Source organism: Glandiceps talaboti, chromosome 20 (assembly GCF_964340395.1).
Source record: "Glandiceps talaboti chromosome 20, keGlaTala1.1, whole genome shotgun sequence".
In the NCBI taxonomy this organism is placed as follows: Eukaryota; Metazoa; Hemichordata; class Enteropneusta; family Spengelidae; genus Glandiceps; species Glandiceps talaboti.
The window spans coordinates 19,555,320-19,583,050 of record NC_135568.1 but is presented as its reverse complement, the minus strand read 5'-3'; the positions used below and the strand labels follow the sequence as shown (position 1 = coordinate 19,583,050).

Sequence of the window (27,731 nt, the reverse complement as noted above, 5' to 3'; positions counted from 1 at the left end):
CTAATAGAACAAGAAGAACAATTTGTCCCGAGTCGAGTGCAGTCAGAATATCATTATGTACAAGGAGCAGTGCTGTTTCGGTACTGTGGTGTTGTTTGTAGGCAGATTGAAGTGGCTCAAATAAAAGGTTATTATTCAAGAAGTCTGTGAGCTGAGCAGCAACTACCTTTTCAAGTAACTTAGACAGAAAAGGTAGATTGGAAATTGGACGAAAGTTTTTGAGAATTTCCAGATCGAGCGTGGGTTTCTTTATAAGTGGTGTGACAACTGCAGACTTCAATAAATGAGGTACAGAGCCAGATTCGAGTGACAAATTAATAATCCAAGTGATAATCACAAGTAGTTTATCAAGACACAGCTTGACAAATGATGTTGGCAATGGATCTAAACTACTTGACTTGTTTGGTGCACCCCTGATGATATCGTGAATTTCCTTCTCTGATACTGGTTGAAAACAATCAAGAGATTCCAAAGAGATGACTTCCACATTGCTAAAGTCAACAGCTGAGCTTTGGGCATCTAGACTTGAGCGGATATCAGTGATCTTTTGCATGAAATAATCACAGAAACGGTTACTTAATTCCAGTTCAGATATGTGAGACGGAAGCAAAGTGTTATTAGGTGATTATGAAATTGATGACAATATTTTGAAGAGAGACTTTTGATCATGTGCATTCTTTTCAATGAGATCTTTGTAGTAGGTCACTTTGGCGTTGCGGATCAGGAAGTTGACATTTTTACAAGATTCACGATATATTTGTCGGTGAATTTCAAGTTTTGACTTACGCCACTGCTTTTCAGCACAGCGTCTATCTTTCTTGGCAACTGCAGTGTCAGGTGTGTACCATTTACAATCCAGTCTAATAGTAACAACACGCTTTTTTATGGGTGCATGCTTGTCAAGAAGTTCTCTAAGTTTGGTATTATAAGTATTAACAGCATCAATAAGATCAGACGGTGGATCGGAGAATTCTGTAACGCTGTCAAGATCTTTCAGCAAATCTTCAGTTGAAATTCTTGCAAGTTGACGATAAGTAATTTCTTTTTTGAGTCGACGTGGTTTAGGGAGAGATAACTTGGCAACAACCGGGTTGTGATCAGAGGAACGGAGACCATCCACATGAAGAGATGATATGAGAGAGTCATTGTTACATATATCTAAATCCAACATGTGTCCATGTTTGTGGGTGGGATGTTCAACATACTGAGTGAAGTTGCAGGAAGTCAGTAGGTCTATAAACTTCCTAGCGTTAGTATCATTTACATCGTCCACATGAATGTTAAAGTCACCAGTAAGGACTACGTTTGATGGACATGCAGCGTAGTATTTCAATGTATGTATGTATGTATGTATGTATGTATGTATGTATGTATGTATGTATGTATGTATGTATGTATGTATGTAAGTATGTGCCATTTTTTTGGGCGGTCCACACAAATTTTACCTTGTCTGGTCCATTGGACCAGTACCTTACTGTTGATAACTATGTTAAATAGTCATCTGAATATACAGATTCTTAGGCAAGATTTAATGTTTCACATTAGCAGGACCTGGGACCACTCATTCTTTCAGTAGGACTACTGGATTTTTTAAGGTACTGGTCCTGGGACCACCAGTTCACAAAATGATTTGTTCACCCCTGATCAGATTGAGTTATTTACAAGTTATGGCCAAAAGAGTAATTTTACTTCAAAATTTTTACTATCTCAGTGAGCAGCATGAGGTACAAAAATAGGACTTTGTGGTAGAAAATCTTGAATTCCAATAGTGCTCAACATATTGGGCTGTCGGAAACTTGGTGGAGATGTTTTGATGAAGAATTATTCAGAAAATGGGTATTCCATTAGTGATATACAAAATTAGGTATAAAAATGTGACTTTTTGTGTCTCTAATAGTAATATTTAATTCCAAAACTAGTGCACAGATTGGGCGTAACTGTGGATGTTTGTTGGGATGCAATGATGAAGAAGTACTCAGAACAAAGTGATCTCATCAGTGATAATCAAATTAGGTCTTCTAAAAAAATTTTTGAAGTCTACTTGGTGAATGGGGCTGACATTTGCGGAAATTGTACAAAACATAATGACACAATTGGCCATAGCAACCATGACCTTGCCCTTAGCAACATTTGAATGCCAGTATATTTTACAAGAATAACAACATTATTGGCAAGGGAAGTGAATAAACATTCAAAAATAAACACATGTAAATGTATGCCTAGCAACAAGACCACACCCATGACAACAGCCAAGTGATGGTTTATATGACAAAGATAATAACTGAGGTGAATAGGCAAGAGGATAAAAATTCTAAAAATGAACATATATGCCGAGCAGCAAGACTCCGCCTATAGCAACAGCGAAAAGATGATGTATATTGCAAAGGTAACTTAAGGTATGGCTTGGCATGTGGATAAACATAAGAATAACACAAAATGTACAGTTGTGCTACAAGACCATTGGCGCTATTTTAAAGAGGAAGAAACCAATTTTGGGTGTATGCCTTATTACCTTACAACATGTTGTATGATTGAGTAGTATTATACATACAAATGTACATAGATAAAATGTAACAAATCAGCTATTTTGGGAAATAGCATTACCTACGTCATGTACATGTACATGTATGCTTTGATAGAGCAATGTGCTGCAATAGTAATGATGTGTGAACCGTTGATTTGAATGTATCAACAGCACATTTATAAAATGTTTTGAATTTCAGAAAATTGTAACTCTAAAGCTCCCTTCTAAGTCTCAATATATTGTTATTTTACAGCACCACCAAATGGTGTCTATTTCAAGGCAAGCAAGGTTGGCAAACCTGGACTCCCTGGTTGGTTGGCCTATACCCAGAAAGACCCCATGAAGGATACAGCATTTCTATATGGTACACCAACACAGGACGATGTAGGCCAAGTTTCTCTTGAGGTTTGTGTCATACCAGTAAAACTCAAATTGATCTTTAGAAATTAAAAAGGAACCTTATGTAAACTGAATGGCTTATGTACAGTGTGCCCTCTAATGATAGCCAATTTTTTTTGTGAGTCAAAATGAGAAAAACTGGCATTTCTTGTGAGTCACCACATAGAAAGAAATAGGAGAACACCAAATTTTGGTGCGTCACTAGAAATTGTGTGCGTCAGTGGCACGTCAAATTGGCTTAGAGGGCACACTTCTTCTGTATGGATTGTTATCAAAAACATATATACCAAATTATATGAAACTTGAAGCATGCATTGTTAGATATGGGGTATGTGTTTTGCCATCATCAATGAATGCACCAAGTTATATAAAATTTGAATTGTGCAATTAGACATATTGCCCAATAGCATACATGTAGTACATGATTAGAGCCATATTACTACATTGTATTATTTAGATAATGGTGTAGTTTGGTGTTTGCACATCCAGCCATTCCTGCATACCATAAACACTTTGCAGTATGTAATTGTTGCTACTAATTTCCATTGAGTCACATAGAAGCCAAGTATTTTAGGTACTCTGTTTTCTATGGGGTATTATTTTACACCAAGAAAGAGTGTTGATGCAGCCATTGTCATTCAAATCTTGCAGCGACTATGACAAAGTTTGTCTAACTATGTCTACTTGACTTTCCTCATTCATAAAAATTATATTATGTCATTTTTTGTGAGATCATTCATGAATTATGCAATTGCCAACAAAAATGATGTATGTATGGCCTGGGGATAGAATGTACAATGGGTTGTCGGTGGCTGAGCAGTTAGCTCGTACGTTTCTTACCTCTGCAGTCTGGGTTTGAACCCACCAGGTGTTGGCTGGGTTTGATTAAAAATTTAACCAAGTCTGTATGTAACAATGGTGATGCTCAGTTTGACCCTGCCGAACAATGAAGGTTTTCCCTGGGTACTCTGGTTTCCTCCTGCTTTTTCAACACTAGGGCACTAGGGCGCTGCTCTTGTGGCGTCCATTCAACAAATTTCCGAATTTATTTGGACTAATAAAGATTTATTATTATTATTACTATTAGGTAATGCATCTACCAATTGTAGATGAAATGTTGATTGATTTGGTTAGATAAGTAAAGTTTTAAATCTACTATTGCTTTACAAAGACTTAAATTATTTAAATTGTTTAATAATTAACTTGCAACTTTGAGTCAACTGGTCAGATTATCCTAAATCAAGTTAAAGCTGAAATATTGAAGATGTTCAGATTTTCTTTCAGTTGAAATATTGAAAATCAAATGTTCCGTCAAATGAAAATATTGTTTTCCTTTGACAGATTGTTGGGTTTAATGTGGATACGTATGAAACTGTCAGCATTATTATGACCATCAACATACTTACAAATGATGGTAAGTTATAACTTATAAAACTGTCAGCATTATTATGACCATCAACATACTTACAAATGATGGTAAGTTATAACTTATAAAACTGTCAGCATTATTATGACCATCAACATACTTACAAATGATGGTAAGTTATAACTTATAAAACTGTCAGCATTATTACGACCATCAACGTACTTACAAATGATGGTAAGTTATAACTTATAAAACTGTCAGCATTATTATGACCATCAACATACTTACAAATGATGGTAAGTTATAACTTATAAAACTGTCAGCATTATTATGACCATCAACATACTTACAAATGATGGTAAGTTATAACTTATAAAATTGTCAGCATTATTATGACCATCAACATACTTACAAATGATGGTAAGTTATAACTTATGAAACTGTAGCATTGCTTTCGACTGAAGGTTTGTTTTATGACTAACTTGTATTGGTAACATTGCTTACAGATTGATTACATTCCTAAGATACAGCATATACATGTATATGATAAAACAGATTTATGTACCACCTAGTATCCATCAAGGGATGCTGACTGGCACTCTACAGTTAATTACATATTGTCACTAAGTTACTGTTCTCCCAGTATGTCTTTAGTCTTAATTTGAAAGTCATAATACTCGGTGCAGAGCGGACAATGTTTGGCAGTTGGTTCCACAGAATTGTAGCAGCATAGCTGAAAGATCGATCTCCGTACAGTTTAAGTCTTGTTCTGGGAACCTTTAGTGTAGTATGATGACTTAAGTGCAGAGATCTTGTAGGGTTGTTAACTACAATAAGTTCAGCAAGATATTGAGGGGAGAGACCATATAATGATTTATAGGTGACAAATAGAATTTTATACTGAATTCTGAAGGTCGCCAGAAGCCAATGGAGATGTATCAGAATTATGTTATATGATCCCGTTTCCTTGACTGTGATAAGTTGAGTGGCTTAGTTGGGCTGATAATTAAAGTAAATGTAACAGTATACTTTTACACTTGATGTGGATTGTGACAAGCAGAGAAAATGCTTTAGTTGGCTGTTACCAGTCCTACTTGAAAGCTATCATAGTAGTAAACCAAACTATTTTGAAAAGTATTTCAAACTTTAAGTTGTGTCTTACAATTATTTTGAATTTTTATTCCATTTTTTACAGCTCCAAGCACATACTTTGCAACATTTAATGTGACAAATAAAGATGTAGAAGACCTGTATATTCCTAACAATGAAGGTACAATGTTGGTTGATGTGTTTTTATCCACGGTCAAGACTGTAACATGGCAAAATGGTGAAGACTTGACAGCAGTGAAGGTTATGTCATCCTTAAATGCAGGAGGCAGAGTTCCTATACCAGGATTGCCAGCAGGGTAGGTTAGAGTTCTTATACCAGGATTGTCAGCAGGGTAGGTTAGAGTTCCTATACTGGTATTGTCAGCAGGGTAGGCTAGAGTTCCTATACCAGGATTGTCAGCAGGGTAAGTTAAAGTTCCTATACCAGGATTGTCAGCAGGGTAGGTTAGAGTTCTTATACTGGTATTGTCAGCAGGGTAGGCTAGAGTTATTATACTGGTATTGTCAGCAGGGTAGGTTAGAGTTCTTATACTGGTATTGTCAGCAGGGTGGGTTAGAGTTCTTATACTGGTGTTGTCAGCAGGGTAGGTTAAAGATCTTATACCAGGACTGCCAGCAGGGTAGGTTAGAGTTCTTATACTGGTGTTGTCAGCAGGGTAGGTTAGAGTCTTTATACTGGTGTTGTCAGCAGGGTAGGTTAAAGATCTTATACCAGGATTGCCAGCAGGGTAGGTTAGAGTTCTTATACTGGTGTTGTCAGCAGGGTAGGTTAAAGATCTTATACCAGGATTGCCAGCAGGGTAGGTTAGAGTTCTTATACTGGTGTTGTCAGCAGGGTAGGTTAAAGATCTTATACCAGGATTGTCAGCAGGGTAGGTTAGAGTTCTTATACCAGGATTGTCAGCAGGGTAGGTTAGAGTTCTTATACTGGTGTTGTCAACAGGGTAGGTTAGAGTTCTTATACCAGGATTGTCAGCAGGGTAGGTTAGAGTTCTTATACTGGTATTGTCAGCAGGGTAGGTTAAAGTTCTTATACCAGGATTGTCAGCAGGGTAAGTTAGAGTTCTTATACTGGTATTGTCAGCAGGGTAGGTTAGAGTTTTTATACTGGTATTGCCAGCAGGGTAGGTTAGAGTTTTTATACTGGTATTGCCAGCAGGGTAGGTTAGAGTTGTTATACCAGGATTGTCAGCAGGGTAGGTTAGAGTTCTTATACTGGTATTGTCAGCAGGGTAGGTTAAAGTTCTTATACCAGGATTGTCAGCAGGTTAGGTTAGAGTTCTTATACTGGTATTGTCAGCAGGGTAGGTTAGAGTTCTTATACTGGTATTGTCAGCAGGGTAGGTTAGCGTTCTTATACTGGTATTGTCAACAGGGTAGGTTAGAGTTCTTATACTTGTATTGTCAGCAGGGTAGGTTAGAGTTCTTATACTGGTATTGTCAACAGGGTAGGTTATAGTTCCTATACTGGTATTGTCAACAGGGTAGGTTAGAGTTCTTATACCAGGATTGCCAGCAGGGTATGTTAGAGTTATTATACTGGTATTGTCAACAGGGTAGGTTAGAGTTCTTATACCAGGATTGTCAGCAGGGTAGGTTAGAGTTCTTATACTGGTATTGTCAGCAGGGTAGGTTAGAGTTCTTATACCAGGATTGTCAACAGGGTAGGTTAGAGTTCTCATACTGGTATTGTCAACAGGGTAGGTTAGAGTTCTTATACCAGGATTGCCAGCAGGGTAGGTTAGAGTTATTATACTGGTATTGTCAACAGGGTAGGTTAGAGTTCTTATACCAGGATTGTCAGCAGGGTAGGTTAGAGTTCTTATACTGGTATTGTCAGCAGGGTAGGTTAGAGTTCTTATACTGGTATTGTCAGCAGGGTAGGCTAGAGTTCTTATACTGGTATTGTCAGCAGGGTGGGTTAGAGTTCTTATACCAGGATTGTCAGCAGGTTAGGTTAGAGTTCTTATACTGGTATTGTCAACAGGGTAGGTTAGAGTTCTTATACCAGGATTGTCAGCAGGGTAGGTTAGAGTTCCTATACTGGTATTGTCAGCAGGGTAGGTTAGAGTTCTTATACTGGTATTGTCAGCAGGGTAGGTTAGAGTTCTTATACTGGTATTGTCAGCAGGGTAGGTTAGAGTTCTTATACTGGTATTGTCAGCAGGGTAGGTTAGAGTTCTTATACTGGTATTGTCAGCAGGGTAGGTTAGAGTTCTTATACTGGTATTGTCAACAGGGTAGGTTAGAGTTCTTATACCAGGATTGTCAGCAGGGTAGGTTAGAGTTCTTATATCAGGATTGTCAACAGGGTAGGTTAGAGTTCTTATACCAGGATTGTCAGCAGGGTAGGTTAGAGTTCTTATACTGGTGTTGTCAACAGGGTAGGTTAGAGTTCTTATACTGGTATTGTCAGCAGGGTGGGTTAGAGTTCTTATACCAGGATTGTCAGCAGGTTAGGTTAGAGTTCTTATACTGGTATTGTCAACAGGGTAGGTTAGAGTTCTTATACTGGTATTGTCAGCAGGGTAGGTTAGAGTTCTTATACCAGGATTGTCAGCAGGGTGGGTTAGAGTTCTTATACCAGGATTGTCAGCAGGTTAGGTTAGAGTTCTTATACTGGTATTGTCAACAGGGTAGGTTAGAGTTCTTATACTGGTATTGTCAGCAGGGTAGGTTAGAGTTCTTATACTGGTATTGTCAGCAGGGTAGGTTAGAGTTCCTATACTGGTATTGTCAACAGGGTAGGTTAGAGTTCTTATACTGGTATTGTCAACAGGGTAGGTTAGAGTTCTTATACTGGTATTGTCAACAGGGTAGGTTAGAGTTCATATACCAGGATTGCCAGCAGGGTAGGTTAGAGTTCTTATACTGGTATTGTCATCAGGGTAGGTTAGAGTTCTTATACCAGGATTGTCATCAGGGTAGGTTAGAGTTCTTATACTCGTATTGTCAGCAGGGTAGGTTAGAGTTCTTATACTGGTATTGTCAGCAGGGTAGGTTAGAGTTCTTATACTGGTATTGTCAGCAGGGTAGGTTAGAGTTCCTATACTGGTATTGTCATCAGGGTAGGTTAGAGTTCTTATACCAGGATTGTCAGCAGGGTAGGTTAAAGTTCTTATACCAGGATTGTCAGCAGGGTAGGTTAAAGTTCTTATACCAGGATTGTCAGCAGGGTAGGTTAGAGTTCTTATACTGGTATTGTCAACAGGGTAGGTTAGAGTTCTTATACTGGTATTGTCAGCAGGGTAGGTTAGAGTTGTTATACTTGTATTGTCAGCAGGGTAGGTTAGAGTTCTTATACTGGTATTGTCAGCAGGGTAGGTTAAAGTTCTTATACTGGTATTGTCAGCAGGGTAGGTTAGAGTTCTTATACTGGTATTGTCATCAGGGTAGGTTAAAGATCTTATACCAGGATTGTCAGCAGGGTAGGTTAGAGTTCTTATACTGGTATTGTCAACAGGGTAGGTTAGAGTTCATATACCAGGATTGCCAGCAGGGTAGGTTAGAGTTCTTATACTGGTATTGTCATCAGGGTAGGTTAGAGTTCTTATACCAGGATTGTCATCAGGGTAGGTTAGAGTTCTTATACTCGTATTGTCAGCAGGGTAGGTTAGAGTTCTTATACTGGTATTGTCAGCAGGGTAGGTTAGAGTTCTTATACTGGTATTGTCAGCAGGGTAGGTTAGAGTTCCTATACTGGTATTGTCATCAGGGTAGGTTAGAGTTCTTATACCAGGATTGTCAGCAGGGTAGGTTAAAGTTCTTATACCAGGATTGTCAGCAGGGTAGGTTAAAGTTCTTATACCAGGATTGTCAGCAGGGTAGGTTAGAGTTCTTATACTGGTATTGTCAACAGGGTAGGTTAGAGTTCTTATACTGGTATTGTCAGCAGGGTAGGTTAGAGTTGTTGTACTTGTATTGTCAGCAGGGTAGGTTAGAGTTCTTATACTGGTATTGTCAGCAGGGTAGGTTAAAGTTCTTATACTGGTATTGTCAGCAGGGTAGGTTAGAGTTCTTATACTGGTATTGTCATCAGGGTAGGTTAAAGATCTTATACCAGGATTGTCAGCAGGGTAGGTTAGAGTTCTTATACTGGTATTGTCAACAGGGTAGGTTAGAGTTCTTATACCAGGATTGTCAGCAGGGTAGGTTAGAGTTCTTATACCAGGATTGTCAGCAGGGTAGGTTAAAGTTCTTATACCAGGATTGTCAGCAGGGTAGGTTAGAGTTCTTATACTGGTATTGTCAACAGGGTAGGTTAGAGTTCTTATACTGGTATTGTCAGCAGGGTAGGTTAGAGTTGTTATACTTGTATTGTCAGCAGGGTAGGTTAGAGTTCTTATACTGGTATTGTCAGCAGGGTAGGTTAAAGTTCTTATACCAGGATTGTCAGCAGGGTAGGTTAGAGTTCTTATACCAGGATTGTCAGCAGGGTAGGTTAGAGTTGTTATACTTGTATTGTCAGCAGGGTAGGTTAGAGTTCTTATACCAGGATTGTCAGCAGGGTAGGCTAGAGTTCTTATACTGGTATTGTCAGCAGGGTAGGTTAGAGTTCTTATACCAGGATTGTCAGCAGGGTAGGTTAGAGTTCTTATACTGGTATTGTCAGCAGGGTAGGTTAGAGTTTTTATACTGGTATTGTCAGCAGGGTAGGTTAGAGTTCTTATACTGGTATTGTCAACAGGGTAGGTTAGAGTTCTTATACCAGGATTGTCAGCAGGGTAGGTTAGAGTTTTTATACTGGTATTGCCAGTGGGGTAGGTTAAGTTCTTATACTGGTATTGTCACCAGGGTAGGTTACAGTTCTTATACCAGGATTATCAGCAGGGTGGGTTAGAGTTCTTATACCAGGATTGTCAGCAGGGTAGGTTAGAGTTCGTATACTGGTATTGTCAGCAGGGTAGGTTAGAGTTCTTATACTGGTATTGTCAGCAGGGTAGGTTAGAGTTCTTATACCAGGATTGTCAGCAGGGTAGGTTAGAGTTCTTATACCAGGATTGCCAGCAGGGTAGGTTAGAGTTCTTATACTGGTATTGTCAGCAGGGTAGGTTAGCGTTCTTATACTGGTATTGTCAGCAGGGTAGGTTAGAGTTCTTATACTGGTATTGTCAACAGGGTAGGTTAGAGTTCTTATACCAGGATTGTCAGCAGGGTAGGTTAGAGTTCTTATACCAGGATTGTCAACAGGGTAGGTTAGAGTTCTTATACCAGGATTGTCAGCAGGGTAGGTTAGAGTTCTTATACTGGTGTTGTCAACAGGGTAGGTTAGAGTTCTTATACTGGTATTGTCAGCAGGGTAGGCTAGAGTTCTTATACTGGTATTGTCAGCAGGGTGGGTTAGAGTTCTTATACCAGGATTGTCAGCAGGTTAGGTTAGAGTTCTTATACTGGTATTGTCAACAGGGTAGGTTAGAGTTCTTATACTGGTATTGTCAGCAGGGTAGGTTAGAGTTCTTATACCAGGATTGTCAGCAGGGTGGGTTAGAGTTCTTATACCAGGATTGTCAGCAGGTTAGGTTAGAGTTCTTATACTGGTATTGTCAACAGGGTAGGTTAGAGTTCTTATACTGGTATTGTCAGCAGGGTAGGTTAGAGTTCTTATACTGGTATTGTCAGCAGGGTAGGTTAGAGTTCCTATACTGGTATTGTCAACAGGGTAGGTTAGAGTTCTTATACTGGTATTGTCAACAGGGTAGGTTAGAGTTCTTATACTGGTATTGTCAACAGGGTAGGTTAGAGTTCTTATACCAGGATTGCCAGCAGGGTAGGTTAGAGTTCTTATACTGGTATTGTCATCAGGGTAGGTTAGAGTTCTTATACCAGGATTGTCATCAGGGTAGGTTAGAGTTCTTATACTCGTATTGTCAGCAGGGTAGGTTAGAGTTCTTATACTGGTATTGTCAGCAGGGTAGGTTAGAGTTCTTATACTGGTATTGTCAGCAGGGTAGGTTAGAGTTCCTATACTGGTATTGTCATCAGGGTAGGTTAGAGTTCTTATACCAGGATTGTCAGCAGGGTAGGTTAAAGTTCTTATACCAGGATTGTCAGCAGGGTAGGTTAAAGTTCTTATACCAGGATTGTCAGCAGGGTAGGTTAGAGTTCTTATACTGGTATTGTCAACAGGGTAGGTTGGAGTTCTTATACTGGTATTGTCAGCAGGGTAGGTTAGAGTTGTTATACTTGTATTGTCAGCAGGGTAGGTTAGAGTTCTTATACTGGTATTGTCAGCAGGGTAGGTTAAAGTTCTTATACTGGTATTGTCAGCAGGGTAGGTTAGAGTTCTTATACTGGTATTGTCATCAGGGTAGGTTAAAGATCTTATACCAGGATTGTCAGCAGGGTAGGTTAGAGTTCTTATACTGGTATTGTCAACAGGGTAGGTTAGAGTTCTTATACCAGGATTGTCAGCAGGGTAGGTTAGAGTTCTTATACCAGGATTGTCAGCAGGGTAGGTTAAAGTTCTTATACCAGGATTGTCAGCAGGGTAGGTTAGAGTTCTTATACTGGTATTGTCAACAGGGTAGGTTAGAGTTCTTATACTGGTATTGTCAGCAGGGTAGGTTAGAGTTGTTATACTTGTATTGTCAGCAGGGTAGGTTAGAGTTCTTATACTGGTATTGTCAGCAGGGTAGGTTAAAGTTCTTATACCAGGATTGTCAGCAGGGTAGGTTAGAGTTCTTATACCAGGATTGTCAGCAGGGTAGGTTAGAGTTGTTATACTTGTATTGTCAGCAGGGTAGGTTAGAGTTCTTATACCAGGATTGTCAGCAGGGTAGGCTAGAGTTCTTATACTGGTATTGTCAGCAGGGTAGGTTAGAGTTCTTATACCAGGATTGTCAGCAGGGTAGGTTAGAGTTCTTATACTGGTATTGTCAGCAGGGTAGGTTAGAGTTCTTATACTGGTATTGTCAGCAGGGTAGGTTAGAGTTCTTATACTGGTATTGCCAGCAGGGTAGGTTAGAGTTCTTATACCAGGATTGTCAACAGGGTAGGTTAGAGTTCTTATACCAGGATTGACAGCAGGGTAGGTTAGCGTTCTTATACTGGTATTGTCAGCAGGGTAGGTTAGAGTTCTTATACTGGTATTGTCAGCAGGGTGGGTTAGAGTTCTTATACTCGTATTGTCAGCAGGGTAGGTTAGAGTTCTTATACTGGTATTGTCAGCAGGGTGGGTTAGAGTTGTTATACCAGGATTGTCAGCAGGGTGGGTTAGAGTTGTTATACCAGGATTGCCAGCAGGGTAGGTTAGAGTTCTTATACTGGTATTGCCAACAGGGTAGGTTAGAGTTCTTATACTGGTATTGTCAGCAGGGTAGGTTAGAGTTATTATACTGGTATTGTCAGCAGGGTAGGCAGAGTTCTTATACTGGTGTTGTCAACAGGGTAGGTTAGAGTTCTTATACCAGGATTGTCAGCAGGGTAGGTTAGAGTTCTTATACTGGTATTGTCAGCAGGGTAGGTTAGAGTTCTTATACTGGTATTGTCAGCAGGGTGGGTTAGAGTTGTTATACCAGGATTGTCAGCAGGGTGGGTTAGAGTTGTTATACCAGGATTGCCAGCAGGGTAGGTTAGAGTTCTTATACTGGTATTGTCAACAGGGTAGGTTAGAGTTCCTATACCAGGATTGCCAGCAGGGTAGGTTAGAGTTCCTATACCATGATTGTCAGCAGAGTAGGTTAGAGTTCTTATACTGGTATTGCCAGCAGGGTAGGTTAGAGTTCTTATACCAGGATTGTCAGCAGGTTAGGTTAGAGTTCCTATACTGGTATTGTCACAGGGTAGGCTAGAGTTCCTATACTGGTATTGTCAGCAGGGTAGGTTAGAGTTCTTATACTGGTATTGTCAGCACGGTAGGTTAGAGTTCTTATACTGGTATTGCCAGCAGGGTAGGTTAAAGTTCTTATACCAGGATTGTCAGCAGGTCGGGTTAGAATTCTTATACAGGTATTGTCAGCAGGGTGGGTTAGAGTTCTTATACTGGTGTTGTCAACAGAGTAGGTTAGAGTTCTTATACTGGTATTGCCAGCAGGGTAGGTTAGAGTTGTTATACCAGGATTGTCAGCAGGGTAGGTTAGAGTTCTTATACTGGTATTGTCACCAGGGTAGGTTAGAGTTCTTATACTCGTATTGTCAGCACGGTAGGTTAGAGTTCTTATACCAGGATTGTCAGCAGGTCGGGTTAGAATTCTTATAAAGGTATTGTCAGCAGGGTGGGTTAGAGTTCTTATACTGGTATTGTCACCAGGGTAGGTTAGAGTTCTTATACTCGTATTGTCAGCAGGGTAGGTTAGAGTTCTTATACCAGGATTGTCAGCAGGGTAGGCTAGAGTTCTTATACTGGTATTGTCAACAGGGTAGGTTAGAGTTCTTATACCAGGATTGTCAGCAGGGTAGGTTAGAGTTCTTATACTGGTATTGTCAGCAGGGTAGGTTAGAGTTTGTATACTGGTATTGTCAGCAGGGTAGGTTAGAGTTCTTATACCAGGATTGTCAGCAGGGTAGGTTAGAGTTCCTATACTGGTATTGCCAGCAGGGTAGGTTAGAGTTCTTATAGCAGGATTGTCAGCAGGGTGGGTTAGAGTTGTTATACCAGGATTTCCAGCAGGGTAGGTTAGAGTTCTTATACTGGTGTTGTCAGCAGGGTAGGTTAGAGTTCTTATACTGGTATTGTCAGCAGGGTAGGTTAGAGTTCTTATACTGGTATTGTCAGCAGGGTAGGCTAGAGTTCTTATACTGGTATTGTCACCAGGGTAGGTTAGAGTTCTTATACCAGGATTGTCAGCAGGGTAGGTTAGAGTTCTTATACTGGTATTGCCAGCAGGGTAGGTTAGAGTTCTTATACTGGTATTGTCAGCAGGGTAGGTTAGAGTTCTTATACCAGGATTGTCAGCAGGGTAGGTTAGAGTTCTTATACTGGTGTTGTCAGCAGGGTAGCTTAGAGTTCTTATACTGGTATTGTCAGCAGGGTAGGTTAGAGTTTGTATACTGGTATTGTCAGCAGGGTAGGTTAAAGTTCTTATACTGGTATTGTCAGCAGGGTAGGTTAGAGTTCTTTTACTGGTGTTGTCAGCAGGGTAGGTTAAAGTTCTTATACTGGTATTGTCAGCAGGGTAGGTTAGAGTTCTTATACCAGGATTGTCAGCAGGGTAGGTTAGAGTTCTTATACCAGGATTGTCAGCAGGGTAGGTTAGAGTTCTTATACTGGTATTGTCAGCAGGGTAGGTTAGAGTTCTTATACTGGTATTGTCAGCAGGGTAGGTTAGAGTTCTTATACTGGTATTGTCAGCAGGGTAGGTTAGAGTTCTTATACCAGGATTGTCATCAGGGTAGGTCAGAGTTCTTATACCAGGATTGTCAGCTGGGTAGGTTAGAGTTCTTATACCAGGATTGCCAGCAGGGTAGGTTAGAGTTCTTATACTGGTATTGTCAGCAGGGTAGGTTAAAGTTCTTATACCTGGATTGCCAGCAGGGTAGGTTAGAGTTATTATATTGGTATTGTCAGCAGGGTAGGCTAGAGTTCTTATACTGGTATTGTCAGCAGGGTAGGTTAGAGTTCTTATACCAGGATTGCCAGCAGGGTAGGCTAGAGTTCTTATACTGGTATTGCCAGCAGGGTAGGTTAGAGTTCTTATACTGGTATTGTCAGCAGGGTAGGTTAAAGTTCTTATACCAGGATTGCCAGCAGGGTAGGCTAGAGTTCTTATACTGGTATTGTCAGCAGGGTAGGTTAGAGTTCTTATAGCCCCCTAGGTACTAAGGTAATCCGGTGCCTTTAAAATTGTGCTTGAAAATAGTATAGGAAAGTGAATAAACAAAACATTATCCCAAACATTTATAGTAACCAAGATCCTGCATATACCTGTGGTACACTGAGTCAAATCTCACTTGTTTGTCCTTTGATTACTTAATGGTTATTTAATGTCATATATGATTATATTTTCAGGGTTGTGATAGATGTTGGCTCAGGTACAGCATTTTCCAGTGTTATTGAAGAAAATGCAAAAGGTTTATGCAACACCAGTCTTAGAGGATTTGTTGATGCTGGATTTAACATTGATTGGTGCTATTTTAAGATTGTAAGTCATTTAACATTGATTGGTGCTATTTTAAGATTGTAAGTCATTTAACATTGATTGGTGCTATTTTAAGATTGTAAGTCATTTAACATTGATTGGTGCTATTTTAAGATTGTAAGTCATTTAACATTGATTGGTGCTATTTTAAGATTGTAAGTCATTGATTGGTGCTATTTTAAGATTGTAAGTCATTGATTGGTGCTATTTTAAGATTGTAAGTCATTTAACATTGATTGGTGCTATTTTAAGATTGTAAGTCATTGATTGGTGCTATTTTAAGATTGTTAGTCATTTAAACTGTTTAAACTTTGTTTAAACTTTAGTGAGTTAGAAATGTATATATCATCTATAAGTAAACTTTGTTTAAACTTTAGTGAGTTAGAAATGTATATATCATCTATAGGTAAACTTTGTTTAAATTTTAGTGAGTTAGAAATGTATATATCATCTATAGGTAAACTTTGTTGAAACTTTAGTGAGTTAGAAATGTATATATCATCTATAGGTAAAGTTTGTTTAAACTTTAGTGAGTTAGAAATGTATATATCATCTATAAGTAAACTTTGTTTAAACTTTAGTGAGTTAGAAATGTATATATCATCTATAGGTAAACTTTGTTTAAACTTTAGTGAGTTAGAAATGTATATATCATCTATAAGTAAACTTTGTTTAAATTTTAATGAGTTAGAAATGTATATATCATCTATAGGTAAACTTTGTTTAAACTTTAGTGAGTTAGAAATGTATGTATCATCTATAAGTAAACTTTGTTTAAACTTTAGTGAGTTAGAAATGTATATATCATCTATAGGTAAACTTTGTTTAAATTTTAGTGAGTTAGAAATGTATATATCATCTATAGGTAAACTTTGTTTAAACTTTAGTGAGTTAGAAATGTATATATCATCTATAGGTAAAGTTTGTTTAAACTTTAGTGAGTTAGAAATGTATATATCATCTATAAGTAAACTTTGTTTAAACTTTAGTGAGTTAGAAATGTATATATCATCTATAGGTAAACTTTGTTTAAACTTTAGTGAGTTAGAAATGTATATATCATCTATAAGTAAACTTTGTTTAAATTTTAATGAGTTAGAAATGTATATATCATCTATAGGTAAACTTTGTTTAAACTTTAGTGAGTTAGAAATGTATGTATCATCTATAAGTAAACTTTGTTTAAACTTTAGTGAGTTAGAAATGTATATATCATCTATAGGTAAACTTTGTTTAAATTTTAGTGAGTTAGAAATGTATATATCATCTATAGGTAAACTTTGTTTAAACTTTAATGAGTTAGAAATGTATATATCATCTATAAGTAAACTTTGTTTAAACTTTAGTGAGTTAGAAATGTATATATCATCTATAAGTAAACTTTGTTTAAATTTTAGTGAGTTAGAAATGTATATATCATCTATAGGTAAACTTTGTTTAAACTTTAGTGAGTTAGAAATGTATATATCATCTATAGGTAAAGTTTGTTTAAACTTTAGTGAGTTAGAAATGTATATATCATCTATAAGTAAACTTTGTTTAAACTTTAGTGAGTTAGAAATGTATATATCATCTATAGGTAAACTTTGTTTAAACTTTAGTGAGTTAGAAATGTATATATCATCTATAAGTAAACTTTGTTTAAATTTTAATGAGTTAGAAATGTATATATCATCTATAGGTAAACTTTGTTTAAACTTTAGTGAGTTAGAAATGTATGTATCATCTATAAGTAAACTTTGTTTAAACTTTAGTGAGTTAGAAATGTATATATCATCTATAGGTAAACTTTGTTTAAATTTTAGTGAGTTAGAAATGTATATATCATCTATAGGTAAACTTTGTTTAAACTTTAATGAGTTAGAAATGTATATATCATCTATAAGTAAACTTTGTTTAAACTTTAGTGAGTTAGAAATGTATATATCATCTATAAGTAAACTTTGTTTAAATTTTAGTGAGTTAGAAATGTATATATCATCTATAGGTAAACTTTGTTTAAACTTTAGTGAGTTAGAAATGTATATATCATCTATAAGTAAACTTTGTTTAAACTTTAGTGAGTTAGAAATGTATATATCATCTATAAGTAAACTTTGTTTAAACTTTAGTGAGTTAGAAATGTATATATCATCTATAAGTAAACTTTGTTTAAATTTTAGTGAGTTAGAAATGTATATATCATCTATAGGTAAACTTTGTTTAAACTTTAGTGAGTTAGAAATGTATATATCATCTATAAGTAAACTTTGTTTAAATTTTAGTGAGTTAGAAATGTATATATCATCTATAGGTAAACTTTGTTTAAACTTTAGTGAGTTAGAAATTTATATATCATCTATAAGTAAACTTTGTTTAAACTTTAATGAGTTAGAAATTTATATATCATCTATAAGTAAACTTTGTTTAAACTTTAGTGAGTTAGAAATTTATATATCATCTATAAGTAAACTTTGTTTAAATTTTAGTTGTATATATGATGTAAAGGTGAATCTTGTTTAATGTTTGGTGGGTTGGAAGTGTTATCTTGTTTAAAGTTTGATGGGTTGGAAGTGTCATCTTGTTTAAAGTTTGGTGGGTTGGAAGTGTTATCTTGTTTAAAGTTTGGTGGGTTGGAAGTGTTATCTTGTTTAAAGTTTGATGGGTTGGAAGTGTTATCTTGTTTAAAGTTTGGTGGGTTGGAAGTGTCATCTTGTTTAAAGTTTGATGGGTTGGAAGTGTTATCTTGTTTAAAGTTTGATGGGTTGGAAGTGTTATCTTGTTTAAAGTTTGGTGGGTTAGAAGTGTTATCTTGTTTAAAGTTTGGTGGGTTGGAAGTGTCATCTTGTTTAAAGTTTGGTGGGTTGGAAGTGTTATCTTGTTTAAAGTTTGGTGGGTTAGAAGTGTTATCTTGTTTAAAGTTTGGTGGGTTAGAAGTGTCATCTTGTTTAAAGTTTGATGGGTTGGAAGTGTCATCTTGTTAAAAGTTTGGTGGGTTGGAAGTGTCATCTTGTTTAAAGTTTGGTGGGTTGGAAGTGTTATCTTGTTTAAAGTTTGGTGGGTTGGAAGTGTCATCTTGTTTAAAGTTTGGTGGGTTGGAAGTGTTATCTTGTTTAAAGTTTGATGGGTTGGAAGTGTCATCTTGTTTAAAGTTTGGTGGGTTAGAAGTGTTATCTTGTTTAAAGTTTGGTGGGTTAGAAGTGTCATCTTGTTTAAAGTTTGGTGGGTTGGAAGTGTCATCTTGTTTAAAGTTTGATGGGTTGGAAGTGTTATCTTGTTTAAAGTTTGATGGGTTGGAAGTGTTATCTTGTTATGCATGTATCAAAATCTATATCGATCTTATAGTAATTTCTTTTAAACATGGAACAGTCTTGCTTACCATAGACTTGCTTTTAGGGGTTATTTTTTATAAAATGTATCATAAGCTTAAAATGAGAATTGTATGGTACTTTTATGCATGCCATCTGGTAGGTGGAGACTTGTGTAAATTTGACTTGTGTTTTTGTGTTCATTGAATCTTTTCACAGAGGGAGACAGAAACAGGAGATAGTGATGATGATGAAAGTGATGAAATCACCATAGTCCTGGGGAGTGTTTATGTTGCTCCAGTATTAACATCAGAAAAACGTGACCTCACCACAGAATTTATCCTCATAGTCGTGGTACCATTTGTCGTGGCCATTGTACTTGCTTTGTTGCTTAGTTACATTATGTGTGCACGCCGACAGGGAGTGTAAGTAAAATTTATATCTTTTAATTAGCCCCCCAAAGGGGGCATACAAATACATTTGCATCATGGCTGTCACCCAACTCGTTATGTATATAAGTAGGTTTTAGAAGGTATTACGGCAAAGCGGCGAGAAATGTTTTAATTTACTTGGTAAATCGAGGGCCATCAGAATTTTAATGGCCCCCCTCCCCCCTTGAACCCTCAATTTTTGTCATGCCCCCCCCCCCATTTCTCTCCAGGCTCCCCCCTCCCCCAATGTAAATTCCAACCCTATCCTTAGCCGCTCTGAAACGGGAATAACTCAATCCATGCTTTACAAGACAGTACCATCAAGTATCAGAAACCAGAAACTATTCTTTATATAAACTTACACAGGGTTGAAATATGTTCTTAAACAGTTCAATGGCATCATTATATACATGTAGTAAAGGTCAGCACATCTACTGGTAGACTACCTTGGCAAACATTTCACATCTTGAAAAGACAATATCATCTCAAATTAGAATTGGGTGAAAATATTTAAGAAAAGTTTAATACCATTATGACAATAAAAAGGTTGTTGGTGCATCTGATTGTTGGTTGAATGCATGAGTGACCTCTGAGGGTGAGGAAGTCCTTTGGGGTTTTCCCCCTGGCAGATCTGCAGTTTTTTGCTTCTATTAAGGCAATGTTATTCATAGCCCCCCTTTGAGGTAATATTTCCAAGCTTCGAATAGCTAACTTAAATGTAAGCTTTAAAAGAGTTTTCCATGTCACATTAAAATTCCCCGTAACATTGGTATAGTGGCATTAATATTGTATGTATAGTAAAGTCACCAGTATGTTAGAGAACTTTAGGTGTATGATAGCTAGAAACTGGAATCTGATGAGATGTGGTGATTTGTAGTGTCAATAACATGTAGTGTCCAAAATAGAAAGTGTATTAATCCCTTCTGACAAGTTCATAGTGACGAGTAAGGAACATTTTAGATTAACTTCTTTTATAAACTATCTATGAAGATTACCATTACGAAACCTTCAAGTTCACTTTTGCCCCAAAGTGCAATGTAAGTGAAGCACTGATTGTGAAACAGCCAAGCATTTACATGACATGTTTTGTAACTAGTGTGGTAGCTAGGTAATACATGTATATGTATATTTATAGTTATGCTTGAACTAATAAGTAATATTAAAGAATTCATGTAAGAAACAGGGTGAAGAACAAATATTTACATGTACCACATTTCAGACAAGGCTATATGCTATTGTAGAAAAAGGATTTTTTTCTTCCATCACAATCCAAAATACAATGACCCCCCCCCCCCCCCATCCACAATTTTGAAAACAGCATGACCCCTTCCTCCCTCCTGCCAATTTCAAAAACAGGATGACCCCCCCCCCCCTCCCCGTCCAAAGAAACTGACCGGTCCCTAACTCACATTACAGCATGGATGTATCTCACTGATAAAGACACAGCTTATAGCCTTGGTAAAGAATGTTCAGTTCAGTTTAGTTTAGGGATAAGGTTAGGACTATCCGTTGATAGTAAATATTCACTTCACTTCACATGCATGATTGCATGTTGAAGTTGTTCAGTGTCCACAATAATGATGTAAATATTATGCTAATAATGGAACGGATACCTGGTTAACCACAAAGGGGTGCATCAGGAGATAGTACAGACGTCTTATGTGTTCAAATCCCAGGCTCAGTGAGTAGTGCGCATTCTGTATCATGTTTATAGAACATAGAATGTGCATTGTGCAAGCTGATTATTAAATCGCATGTTGTGGGCTATATATGTGTACATAATTAGTAAGAAATAAATAGATATTTCAAAAGGATTTTAATTTTTGAAATATGACAAAATATGATCCACGTCTGAAAACAAGGTTACATCATGTATGATACCTATAGTTCCAACAGTTACTGTGTGTAGGAACACATACCTGTGGCTTTGCCCGAGAGGCATTGAGTTTACATGTTTTTTTTTTTTCATTTTAACAGGCTTAAGAGAGATGCAGTCACACCACAGTAAGAAACTTTATTTCATCCTACCCTTTTCTAAATAAGTTGATATGAAATACTGTGTTTAAAGTGGAAACGTACAGTTGTACAGTTTGTATGTCCCAGTGATATGAAATACTGTGTTTAAAGTGGAAACGTACAGTTGTACAGTTTGCATGTCCCAGTGATATGAAATACTGTGTTTAAAGTGGGAACGTACAGTTGTACAGTTTGCATGTCCCAGTGATATCAGATACTGTGTTTAAAGTGGAAACGTACAGTTGTACAGTTTGCATGTCCCAGTGATATGAAATACTGTGTTTAAAGTGGGAATGTACAGTTGTACAGTTTGCATGTCCCAGTGATATGAAATACTGTGTTTAAAGTGGAAACGTACAGTTGTACAGTTTGTATGTCCCAGTGATATCAGATACTGTGTTTAAAGTGGAAACGTACAGTTGTACAGTTTGTATGTCCCAGTGATATCAGATACTGTGTTTAAAGTGGAAACGTACAGTTTTACAGTTTGTATGTCCCAGTGATATCAGATACTGTGTTTAAAGTGGAAACGTACAGTTGTACAGTTTGTATGTCCCAGTGATCTCCTTATACACAGTATGCAAAATTCAAATTTCTGTCAACCCAAGCACTCAGAGAGGTTTGTGGTGTTTTACTAATTTTTCCATCTTGTAACATTTGTTTGTCAAATTGAATGCAGAAGCAAAACAATGAGGTATTGTTGTAGTGATATATATACATAAAAAATCACTTGGATAGACTCAGAAGTACAAATTGTTCTTGATAAAATGATAAATGTTTTACTTCCTCAGTACACAAACTTGTACTGAGTACACAAACTTGTACTGAGTACACAAACTTGTACTGAGTACACAAACTTGTACTGAGTACACAAACTTGTACTGAGTACACAAACTTGTACTGAGTACACAAACTTGTACTGAGTACACAAACTTGTAGACACATCCCTCTTTAATTTGTATCTAATGATGGCAAATTCTTTATTCGGTCGCAGTCTTTTGGTGGCAAATTCTTTAATCTCATGCAAACAAGAACTCATTGTGATACCTGAAATGAAATAACTCAAAAAACAAAGTCAAAATTTCATTTAAATGACACAATATCATGTTTATATCAATTCAAATAATGGCTGAAAAACAGAGTAGACCTTTATGCATGTATATCAATACTAAGAAAATATTGTCAAACTTTTCTCATACCATTCAAAAAAGTTAATTTTTGCCAATTTTTAGAAGTGAACCTCTCCAATTTTGTGATATTATTTCTATGGCATTATAATTGGTAAATAAGATAATACACAATTCAATAGTCACAATAGCCAACAACCACAAGTGTTGTTTGTAAGATGGTAACTCCATAGAACACAATATTTTGACCAAACCATGTACCCTCACATTTCGCTTTGACTACATATGTATATATGTATATGTATATATATATGAAGAAAAGTGAGACAATATTTTCAGCACAAACAAAACAAGTGTTCTGGTGATCACTCCAAGCCCTTAGCAATGACAGCATCCCTGCAAATGCATGCCCGGCAACAATGGAAATAAAACATCTGTGCATTTTCATTGTTATTTGTTATATATTATGAATATCTCATTATCTGTATTATAATAATTATTTTGTGTTCATTTGATTGGACTGTAGCTTTAAATATACTGTAAGATATCATTTGATTGGACTGTAGCTTTAAATACTGGGTATACTGTAAGATATCATTTGATTGGACTGTAGCTTTAAATATACTGTAAGATATCGTTTGATTGGACTGTAGCTTTAAATACTGGGTATACTGTTAGATATCATTTGATTGGACTGTAGCTTTAAATATACTGTAAGATATCATTTGATTGGACTGTAACTTTAAATACCAGGTATACTGTTAGATATCATTTGATTGGACTGTAGCTTTAAATACTGGGTATACTGTTAGATATCATTTCCGCGAATCATTGTGCATAGTGTGTTGTAGTCCATATTTGCAATTCTGATGCATGTTTTTTTCATAAAATTGCTTTAATTTTGATCTGTAGAGTACAACTCACTCATCATGACCATATTCGACAAGCATCTAAAGACATACGAGATATGTCAATGAGACGTGAAGGTGCACAGCCCCTGTCTACTTTACCACCCTTTAGACTGTCACCAACGCCACGTGGTCGAGGTGGTAGAGGTTCTGAACCTGGTACGCCACCAAGAGACACAGATAGGTAAAGAAATACCACAATAATTTTCATAGAAAATACATTTTAATTACATACTTGCACCTTGTACATTCATAATAGTGGTATTTGCACTGCACTGCAATGCTGAAAACAGTATTGCATAGCTGCATGCAAATGATATGCAAATTAAGACGATTGTTGTACACAAAAGCATGCAATTTTTAAAGAAACTTGCTGTTTCTGATACATATAATTAATGTAATAATGTGAGTACCAGTATTTGCAATCATGCTTGCGATGTTTTCTGTTGCATTTATTATTTTAAAAGGACCACAAACAAACTTTCATTTCATATGCTTGAAGTTTTTTTAGAGACTTTCAGAACTTTGATATTCAGGGAATTTGGTCTCCAAGGCTTGTAGAGTCTCAATCTACCTGTACTTGTAGAGTCTCAATCTACCTCTACTTGTAGAGTCTCAATCTACCTGTACTTGTAGAGTCTCAATCTACCTGTACTTTTAGAGTCTCAATCTACCTGTACTTGTAGAGTCTCAATCTACCTGTACTTGTAGAGTCTCAATCTACCTGTACTTGTAGAGTCTCAATCTACCTGTACTTGTAGAGTCTCAATCTACCTGTACTTGTAGAGTCTCAATCTACCTGTACTTGTAGAGTCTCAATCTACCTGTACTTTTAGAGTCTCAATCTACCTGTACTTGTAGAGTCTCAATTAATCTACCTGTACTTTTAGAGTCTCAATCTACCTGTACTTGTAGAGTCTCAATTAATCTACCTGTACTTTTAGAGTCTCAATCTACCTGTACTTGTAGAGTCTCAATTAATCTACCTGTACTTGTAGAGTCTCAATCTACCTGTACTTGTAGAGTCTCAATCTACCTGTAATTGTAGAGTCTCAATCTACCTGTACTTGTAGAGTCTCAATCTACCTGTACTTGTAGAGTCTCAATCTACCTGTACTTGTAGAGTCTCAATCTACCTGTACTTGTAGAGTCTCAATCTACCTGTACTTGTAGAGTCTCAATCTCCCTCTACTTGTAGAGTCTCAATCTATATTGTGTGTAAACCTGTAATGAAGTATATTTGTAGTAATATCATCAAGTGCCTCTCCTCGCAGCTTAATTACAGTGTAAATATCTGAAAAATCAAAACATGAACTCTGTCTGTGTTTGGGCTTCTATGTAGAAGTGTCATGTATAAAGGTATTATTTTGTGAATAAAATTATTCTTGTTGATTGGGTTTCAGGCCTCTTGATGAGCAACCATTGACAAGTACACCACAAGGACGTAGTGGAGCACCACCACCATATCGGCTACCACCATCATTCCCAGCACAAGAAGAAACAAGCTTTATGTATGTATTGTAGGGTTTAATTTTAATTAGCATTTTAAATAACAAGTCTCTATACTTCCCCCCCCCCCCCCCATGCCCTTACCTGCTGCTGTATTCAGGGAATGGGGTAACAATACTGATGAGTGAGCAGGATGTAGTCAATCAGTCAATCAATCATATCTGATGTCAACATTCAGCATCAAGTTTTAAGTATAATGTTGTTTGAAAGAGAAAGATCAAGGAATATGACATTCAAAATTGTGAATTAAGGTGCAGTGTGTGTATGTAAACTCAGACCACTAAAAGAACAGACTAGCAACGCCTATTGCATTAGATGTGAATGGGGCTCTTTATCCCTCTTGCTACTGTCACAATTTTTTAGCACTACTGAACTGAGGTTCAGTAGTGCTATTGAGATCGGCCAGTGCGTGCTTGCTTGCGTGCGTGCGTGTGTATGTAAACAACTTAAAGTCAGAAACCGCTGAACCGATTACCATGATATTTGATGGGTCCATTACCTTGGGTGTCTAGTTGGGAAATTGTTCTAATCAAAATGATCGCATCACAGGTGTGTGATTTGGGTCAAAAAAATGTGATTTTCCATGGCTTACAACCCCGTAAATCATGTTTTCACTAATTTTCCAAGGTAAATTTTTCTTATTATGTATTAAATAACCCACACAATGCATATTTATATTGAATAAATGTTATAGCAGGAAATTTGCAAGTTGTCAAATTACCGTCGATGCTAATGATTGTAGCTGTGTTGTGTCTGTGTCGAACTTTGTCCTGCCAGCAAGGTGCATTGCAATGCTTGAAACAACACAAAATTTTCAGGAGTAAAATTTTAGTTTATATTCGTTATCTGTGCCAAATTTGGTGTCTCTACCTTATGTGGTCTATATTTCGTATAGATTTCAATCTGACCTTGCAAGTTCTCAAGTTAATGATTATGGGTACATATGTACGTCTGTGTTGAATTTACCGTGGCTGGCAAAATACACTGTAGGTTCATAACGCTCGAAACAACACAAAATTTTAATTAAAGACTAAAATTTCAGTTTATATCCATTATGTGTGCCAAATTTGGAGTCTTTACCTTATGTGGTCCATAAATCGTACGGATTTCAATTTGATGTGTAGTTAGAAAATTACTTAGACTGGGGTGTAACCATACAATGTAGACCCTATGAATAGTATGATGTAACAGTGTACCGTGTGCGCGTACATGCGGTTTGGGCTTCGATGCCCTTGAATATATTTGTACAGTATCTGAATAGCATCAATAAGGGGTGGGTCGTAAAATACTGTATTAAACTCGTCAAACTATTTTTTTTTTATTTTAATTTTTTTTCTTGATATGACTACTTATAGAATATACAATCGCTGATCTATTTTTTGTTTTTCTGTGGAAAATGTGTATGGGTGTGTGTTTTCTTCTGTTTAGTAATTTCTGTATTTTGTGTTTTGAGTAAGTCAACAACGGGATCACAGCCTCCCACAGTATCCATTCCTGAAAAAAAGAAAGCAAAAACTTATACCAAAACTGCCAAACGAGTGTGTGGAGTGATGATGTTGTATTTTCTCTCGAACTAGATAATACAGTGATACATAAACTTCAATGTCATTTTTGCCCTGATCCAGTGATTGGCATGCATGTAATATAAACAAGTCACATTGTATTTTCCCGCCCAAATAAGAAACTTCACAAACACATGCATTCAGGGCTTGTTTGGTTGTTTTAAAATATAATTCTTGGTCGTTGGTATTGCTTGTAAATTTACAAAAAATAAGATGTTGATTACATGAGATTCTGCATTAAAATCTCGCTCTTTTTTTCTTCGGAAAATATGTCAGTGGCACAGTGTAATGTACATGAGGTTGACGGCCATATTTGATTATTGCAAGTGTGAACTATAGTGATTTCTATCGGCCGTTTTTCATGGAATTATGCCTTGAAACAACCAAAATCAAACAAAAACAATAAATATATGATTTAAAAGTTCAAAAATTCTAATTTTGAAACATAGTGGCCATGATTCTGTAATTCGTACAGATGTCAATTCACCAAAAATGGAGTTAGCACACACGGAACAGATCATGTAAAAGTCACTAAAACACTCTGTTCATGTTTAAATGTTGCACCAGTGAGTTGTTTACGATCAATATTATTAAAGTAACTGTGCACTGACATTGTCAATACCAGTGGCTTCAGCAATACAGAGTTTCGACAATTGTCTACAAACGTACTCAGTGGTTATGGGCTTAAATTAAAAGTTACTCTCACATTGGGTTAAAAGTGTAGTATTTCGATTTGTAAACTTCATTGCTAGCTTGGATCCAATTGTAGTATTAAATGCATTTGCTATTGTTTTTGTATGGATGGTGATGTGATCATCCACTTTCAAACTCATGACACTCATTAGACTGGGTTAGCAATAATTTTATAATTTAAAAAAAGTGCCAAAGATTTTTTGTGTCACTGCTATTTTGATCTAATTGCAATGTAAAATATTCTTTTTTCAATTGTACCCTCATGTTGTTAACATAATTTCTAACTTTCTTGAATTTTGCCCAAATACTAGTATCCTTATGCACAATGTTTGAGTCTATCACGTTCGTATGTTAATGCAATGAATTCACCTGTTATCCATGGGGTATGTTCTCCCCTATGAGTGATAGTCCGAAATGGAGCATTAGAATCACCCACTGGTATGAAAAGCACCTTCCGCATGCCCCAAGCGTCATCTGGGTTGTTGTGAATTTCAATTGTCTGCCAGGGGATATTGCGAACTTCATCACAGAACTTCTCTGCATCGAAATCTAGTTTTCACCTGTTTTGGTGCGGACTGTACTTTCTGTATTTTACGAATGGCATACACCAGACGATGATCGCTTAGAATAGAATAGAATAGAATAGAATAGAATAGAATAGAATAAAATAGAATAGAATAGAATATAGAATAGAATATAACTTTATTGTCCATTTATGGAAAT

The 27,731-nt window shown here is 36.7% G+C and overlaps 1 protein-coding gene across 1 annotated transcript in view; it reads left to right on the top strand.

Moving 5' to 3' along the window:
• Positions 1-27,731, top strand: part of LOC144450713 (epsilon-sarcoglycan-like) — a 38,593-nt gene that overhangs the window by 7,006 nt on the left and 3,856 nt on the right. The window contains exons 3-10 of the mRNA XM_078141380.1: positions 2,778-2,929; positions 4,265-4,337; positions 5,485-5,695; positions 15,346-15,478; positions 18,982-19,187; positions 21,171-21,197; positions 23,249-23,428; positions 24,648-24,755. Coding sequence (XP_077997506.1) covers positions 2,778-2,929; positions 4,265-4,337; positions 5,485-5,695; positions 15,346-15,478; positions 18,982-19,187; positions 21,171-21,197; positions 23,249-23,428; positions 24,648-24,755 — 1,090 coding nt within the window. The remainder of the gene's footprint in view (positions 1-2,777; positions 2,930-4,264; positions 4,338-5,484; positions 5,696-15,345; positions 15,479-18,981; positions 19,188-21,170; positions 21,198-23,248; positions 23,429-24,647; positions 24,756-27,731) is intronic.